Source organism: Carassius auratus, chromosome 27, assembly GCF_003368295.1.
Source record: "Carassius auratus strain Wakin chromosome 27, ASM336829v1, whole genome shotgun sequence".
Lineage (NCBI taxonomy): Eukaryota > Metazoa > Chordata > Actinopteri > Cypriniformes > Cyprinidae > Carassius > Carassius auratus.
The window spans coordinates 30,888,357-30,894,880 of record NC_039269.1 but is presented as its reverse complement, the minus strand read 5'-3'; the positions used below and the strand labels follow the sequence as shown (position 1 = coordinate 30,894,880).

General features: G+C 45.1%; 1 protein-coding gene across 1 annotated transcript; it reads right to left on the bottom strand.

Annotated features, from left to right (window-relative positions):
* Positions 1-290: 290 nt before the first annotated feature.
* LOC113046456 (uncharacterized) lies at positions 291-3,346 on the bottom strand. Its single transcript, XM_026207307.1, has 2 exons — positions 1,965-3,346; positions 291-906 (listed from the first exon to the last, which is right to left on the bottom strand). The coding sequence occupies exons 1-2, from the start codon at positions 3,229-3,231 to the stop codon at positions 872-874; spliced, it is 1,302 nt and encodes a 433-aa protein (XP_026063092.1). The 5' UTR covers positions 3,232-3,346; the 3' UTR covers positions 291-871.
* Positions 3,347-6,524: the final 3,178 nt, after the last annotated feature.

Below are 6,524 nucleotides of genomic sequence, written 5' to 3'. Positions count from 1 at the left end.
CAAGGTTAGTGTAATGAATGGTTAGTGAGAAGACTGACGTCTTAATTAAGGTAAGGAACATGCAAAGATGTAAGGAAGGTAATGGGTTGAAGAAAGACAAAGTTGCAAGGATGATAGGTTGTTTGCACAGAGTAGGACAGTATAATAGATTGTAGCTGGTTTTAAACTTCATCGATTGTTCTGTATTACTTTTAAACAGTCATTTTTTTCTTTCTTTTTTTCCTTTTTCTTTTTTTTTTTTTTTTACAAAAGACAGTAAAATTGTTTTTTTTTTTTGTTTCTTGGTCATAAAATAACATTTTAATTTCTTTTTTTTCTGAGTAATGTACCAGATAAAGTCTAATAAACCAACCTTTAATTAAATTGCAGGGAAAAGAACTAAGATGTGGGCAAGAAAATAAAGAAAATGGGGCATGATGAGAACTGTAACATATGAAGGGGGTGGGGCATTGTTGGAAACCTCCTTCTGGCAGTGGAACAGCAACACTTTGAAAGCCAGCAGAGCTGGAACTGATTGGGCATGGAGTGGAATTGATAAACAATGCTCTTGTCGGAGTAGAAGGCCATTTTAGATGTCTCAGTGGTGAGGTGTTTAAATGTGTTCTGAATGCATGTGAGTGTCTGCATACATGACAATGACTTTGAGTGTTTGTATATGAGTTTTCTGTGTGTTTATGCACAGATGTGTGTTTTAGAGAAATGCATCGCTCAATGTGTTTATGTCTAATGTTTTGTATATATTTGTGTATATGTGTGTGTATGTCTGAGGATGTTTCGATAGCATATGAGAATGAAGGCATTTAGCAGACAGCCAGGTCACAGTGCTGGAGGCTGGCCCTTAGTTGGATGACCTCTGACCTCTAGGGTTCAGCTACGACCTCTCCATCTGGCTGAGCTCCTGTGACTCTGAAAATGTCAAAAGAGGAGAAATACATTGATGTAAACAGCTAAAAAATTTAACAATAGCATCACTGTGTACAGTAGTCCATGCATGTAATGTAATAAACTAAAAGAATTCCACACATTCAAGTAAGATTACAACAATATGCAGGGCTCAAATGACAGAAAATTGTTCTTTTTGAAACATTATAGTAATAATTGATCAATAGGTGCGTTTACACTTTTTGCTTCCATCAGAATGAATTCATTCAATCCGAACATAGTGTTTACATGAACGGTAAATAAAGTGATCAGGTTGATGTGTGCGTTTACATGTCACAAGCTTCTGATCGGATTTACTCTTTTGATATGCACACACTGCATGAATAAGCAGTTTCCCGCTGCTGTTTTAAAAAGCACACGTTATATTTATCTACTTCGGGTCCTAATTAGGTGACGCCCAGCACATGAACTGTTGTGCTGCTTAACTTTACTTTAGCAAAAAAAAAAAAGTTGTAAAAGTGTCTCTTCCCACACTCAAAACTAGACGTCTGTTGATGAGAGCCTTAAACGAGGACTGGTGGGACGTGGTCGTGTTCCACTTCACATACGCTGAGTGAAAGGGGAGATTTATAATGACAGGACACTTATTTGTAACACTTTATTCACCAGGAAGAACATCTCTTTCCACTTGTCATATGTCATTACGCTATTTCTACGTCACTGCGCATGCGCAGTACTTTTCAGTTTCGGTTTTCAATCCGAACAAATGTTTACCTGGCCTCTCTCTCGGATTACAAAAGGGATAAACCACCCCTTACAATCCAATCAAAATTTTAGTTGGATCGAGCCAATTCAATCCGATTGACATGTTTACATGTGACATTTTTATTCTGATTGTGCTTCTGTTCCTATTACGATCAGATTAGAAGAGTCAATGTAAACACAGCTAATGACTGATAGGCTTAAATTCTGAGTCAAATTTGGGACTTTATCAAGAACCACACTGTACAAATGTCACCAGTGAATTCTGCTATCAAATGCTACCCACAGTAAATACAAAAGCTGATGTAACAGTTTCTCACCTTTTAGGGTTGCCTGGTCGTCTTTTGTTTCTTTAGGTTCACTGTTGACTACAGGGTGGGCACTGCCCTCTTTATCCTCTACCTTTGTGATGTTTGAAGAACCCTGTGGGCCAGGAAGGGGACATTCTTCCTCCCATCCATATTCTCCCCACCTTCCCACCCCGTGCAGTCCATCCCAAGAGTCTGAACTACGGAGGCTAAGGCGTCTCATTCGTGAGACAGTGTCCACCTCCCTCATGCGGGCAAGTCTCTCCTCTGAGCCATGCCCGGGTGGGGCTGTAAAAAGAGCCTCTATTCTATGGGAAAGTCCACGGGTCCGTCGATCTACACTTGAAACCTGACATTCACCTGGACCTTGAATCCGACCCTTATCAATGCCTTGGCTAGCAACAGCTTGTGTTTTATCTTTTTCCACTTGATCAGTGCTAGAGACTGGACTGCTACTGTCTTCACCAAGACCCTGCTCAGGCTTAAGTGTTATTATATTTCTGTCTGAACCTGACTCTTGGGTATTTTCATCTACTTCCCAGTCTGAATCATCTGTGCCTTGGCCATCAATCCCACATCCACGCCAACCCCCCAGACCCAGTTTTTCACCACCTCCTTCCTGTCTATCATTGTCTAAACCCCAAGTCTCTCCACCAATACCCCATCTCTCAGCATCAAGGGACCGCCTCTCTCTGGACCAAAATCCACCTTGACCCAAACTTTCCCCTTCCCACCCACCCTTCTCCCAATCTAACCCTAAAGATAATCTACGATTAGGATAAGGAAGTACAGAAAGGGGAAGGTGATCTGGTGGAAATTCAGGTCGTAGCTCTGAATCTAAACCTGAATGAGTCCATATTGCAACCTTATTTGCCCTCAAGATCACATTTGGTTCTTTCTTTTCCTCAGAGGTTGTATCACTATTTTGCTCTGTTCCTTCAGTAACAGGGTCTTTCTGCTCGCATTTCTCTTGATCTGTTTCAGTCTTTTCCCTAGATGTTTCCTCTTCTTTCACTTTCTCTGTCACTTCAGGTTGTTGGATTTCAGGTGTCTCAGTTTGCTCTGTTTCTGTCTCTTTTACTTCAGAATGTTTCTGCTCAGCATTGGCAGTATCATCTTTCATTTCAGTGGCTAAAATGTTGCTCACTTCATTTTCAACTGACACACTGCCAGGAATGTCTTTATAACCTTTAACCTTGTTTGACTCATCAAGGTTCTCTTCTGAACCCTCTCCTGTGATCAGAGTAGCAATATGCTTTTCAGCTAATGAAAGCTGCATCTTCCAGTCAGCAGGAACCTCTGGGTTAGTCTCTAAACCTGCTTTGTCACCAACAGGATTTCCGGTTGCAAGGCTACAGAGCACACCCCTGTTACTAAGGAACCTGTTAGTGTGGCTTGTTACCTCCTAAAGCCTGAGCTCCTTTCCTCCCTGAATAATGACATTGGCTCCTGTCTCCCTTCTAATGCTGAAGAACAACATGGCTGCTCAGAATCTACAGGAGGCCCTACCAGGTATGGGCACATGCTGTGGCGTTTCGATGCTCATGGCGCTTCCTGGTTTGGATTTTGATAGAAGCTCGGCTAACTGCCCCAGATTCACGGGCCATTTGGAGAGTTTGACAGATGTGCTCATAGTCAGGTGGGCTGGTTAGAGTGGAGGCATCTTGCATGGGCTGTCTGTCTGCCCATGGTGCCTCGGCTGCAATGGAAGAGGTGGAGAGGTTTGTGCAGTCAAATCATCATCTCTTTGGTCTCTTTGGGGGCTGGTATATCCAGCTTCACTGATCTGCAGGCTTTGCGTTGGGTTATCTGGGACATGACTGTTTTGTAATCTCTGAAACCTGGTTCTGGTGGGGGGCAGCAGGACAAATCTCCTCTCTCAGCTGTTTGCTGAAGCTCACACTCTTCCCAGTTGATGGTCGGGAAAAGGCACCTCTTCACCTCCCTGTATTCTGGGTCACTTCCAGGCACCAAGCTTGGTCGAAGAGCAGTTGAAGGCATTCCAAGTGGATCTGAAGATAACCTGGATTTGATGCGGTCAGGGATTTGCATGGAGGAGCGGTTGGGAAGGTTATTGCTGGCAGTACTGAGCTCCAGGATATCTTTGTAGGCCTCATTAAGATCCTCAATGCACTGGTCCACGCTGGGGCGTTTACCTGCTTGGTCTTGTGCTCCTTATTTGATGTCTCAAGATCCTCAATAGCGTCCATGGCAGTCGGCTTACTGGCTTCAGCAAGAACTGTTCAAATCCCTCAGGGTTGGCCCTGTGGCTGATTTTCCTCCTCAGTCTTATCTGATGGTGGGGACTGAGCTGGGGGCTGTGTTGGTGGGGGAGGAGGAGGTTGAGATGGAGGTTGGTTCGGAGGTGGGGGTGGAGGGTGTGGCGGGGGATGTAATGGAGGTCTGTGAGAACCTGTGCTCCTGGTGAAGGTACCTGTCCGTGAAAAAGCACTGTTGCTGGATAGTTTTAGGCTTTTCTGGCCCTTCATGGGATACCCGTAAGGGGTGCTGGGGTCAGGAGCTCCTGAAGCCATTGGAGCTGCTGGAGTCGGCGGAACTGAAGGAACTGATGGAGCCGGTGGAGCTGACGAAGCCCCAGTGGCCCCTGGGGCAGCCTCTGGAGCCACTGATGTAGTCTCACCAGGAGAGGTTACCTCTGGGGCAGCAGGAGCATCTTGTGCTTCTGTATTGGTGGGGCCTTGATTTGCATTGCTCTTTGTGGGCTCAGGGCTCGTCTGGGTCTCCTGATCACGGTACTGGTCCCTGGCCAAGCCCCAGAATACCGTCGGAGCTCATCATGTGGATTTGGCTTAAAGATCCTAGAGCGTGAGTTCCTTCTCCGATGCGCTCTCCTTGTGGCAATGCTACTGGACCCGCTGCCAAGTGTGAGTGCTTGTAGCTCTAAATCAGTGGAGGTGGTGGATGTGCTTTTGAGGCTTTGGTTTGGCAGAGAGCCGAGGGTGTTGCTGTTTTCACTGGATGAACTTGGTGGAGGAGGAGGAGGAATTGGAGGAGAGTCTGATTCTTTCTCTTCGTTGTTGTTTTGATCCCGAGATTTTGCACTGGACTGAGAAAGTGGTACAGACACAAGGCAAAAGATAGTCTCACTGAGTTTCTTTTTCACACTCTTTTTCTCAGGTTCCTGGACTGGTTCTGTCTTTACAGTTGAAACACTCTCTGAAGAACCTTTATCCATGGATTTGTCAGCCTTTCCAGACTTGTCAGTGATCTTCTCAGATTTTATCTGGACTGTACTGCTATCTCCTTTTATCTGCTTGTCACCCTTAATCAACTTGTCTGTAAATTTTTCAGATCTACTTTGTCTTTCTAAGATTTTATCTGCTTTAAGCTGTTTTTCTAAAATTCTATCAATCTTCAAGTGCTTTTCTATGAGTCGTTCAGCTTTACTTTGCTTGTCTGAAATTCTATCTGCTTTTATGGGCTTTTCGGGGAATTTCTCTGACTTGACTTCAGGATTAATTTGTTTGTCTGTATACCTGTCGGCCTTGACTTGATCTGGGATCCTGTCTACTTGTATCTGGTCAGTTAATCTTTCTACCTTTACTTGTTTGTCTGTAAACCTGTCTGGCTTTACTTGTTCTATAGGCTTGTCTAATTTTATTAGGTCGGTAACTCGATCTAGTTTCACTTGCTCTGTTACTTTATCTTGGTCTGTTTTTGTCTGTTCAGCACCTCTCTCAACTTTGACAGGCTCTGTTACTCTCTCAACCTTAACTTGTTCAGTGATTCTGTCTACTCTAGTCTGTTGATCTGTACTTCTGTCTGTTTTAATTATTGGTTGCAGGGGTCTGAGTTGAAAGGCTGGTGGGTACTTGGCACAGCTCTGGTCAGGTGCTACAGTTTCACTGCCTTTATTCATCGCCTTGTGCCAGCGGTTAGTATTCTCCTGTTCAGTGAGAGCCGGTTTGTTAGTTTCCATGCTAAGACTTGGTCCCTGTGAAGGGAGAAAGGCACTATCATGTGTGGATTGTCCTAAAGTTGCAGCGCAGGGAAGCTCTTTGTTGACATGTCGGATCTTATCCGCGTCAGTGAGCGAGTTTCCACAAGGCCCCCCTGAGACATGCCTGATACGTGGGTCTTCAAATGGGACATACTGCACAAGTCCTGGACGGCTAGGTCCGACAGGCCCTGGATGCACAGGTCTTCTTGGAACCACTGCCATGCTCCTGTCTTCACGCCGTTCAGACCATGACAATCCTGAAGTCCTGGAAAACCACTGGCCCATCTCTGCACTCACAGGCTCACGTTTCCATCGGACAAGAGCAGAATCTGCTCGGTAGTTCTGTCCACTCCTGGGTGGCAGGAATCTCCTGTAGGAGGGGGGTGGGATGTAACCAGGGGGCTCCATACCAGTAAGTTCATGGTAAAATAGATCTGTCCTATATGATTCTGGTCTCAGGAGCTCTGCACTTTGGGAGTAACAAATGGACCGGTCTCGAAGCAGTTCTGAGCTCTGAGAGTAACAAAGGGATCGGTCCCGTAAGAGATCGGCACTATGTGAGTGGCTGAAAAAACGATCACGCAGTAGTTCTGCACTCTGTGAATGACTGA

Excerpts from the sequence above, each read along its gene's own strand:
- LOC113046456 (XM_026207307.1), bottom strand. The coding sequence starts at position 3,231 with ATGCAGCTTTCATTAGCTGAAAAGCATATTGCTACTCTGATCACAGGA. Across the intron at positions 907-1,964 it reads CGACCAGGCAACCCTAAAAG|AGTCACAGGAGCTCAGCCAG; the intron begins GTGAGAAACTGT and ends TGACATTTTCAG.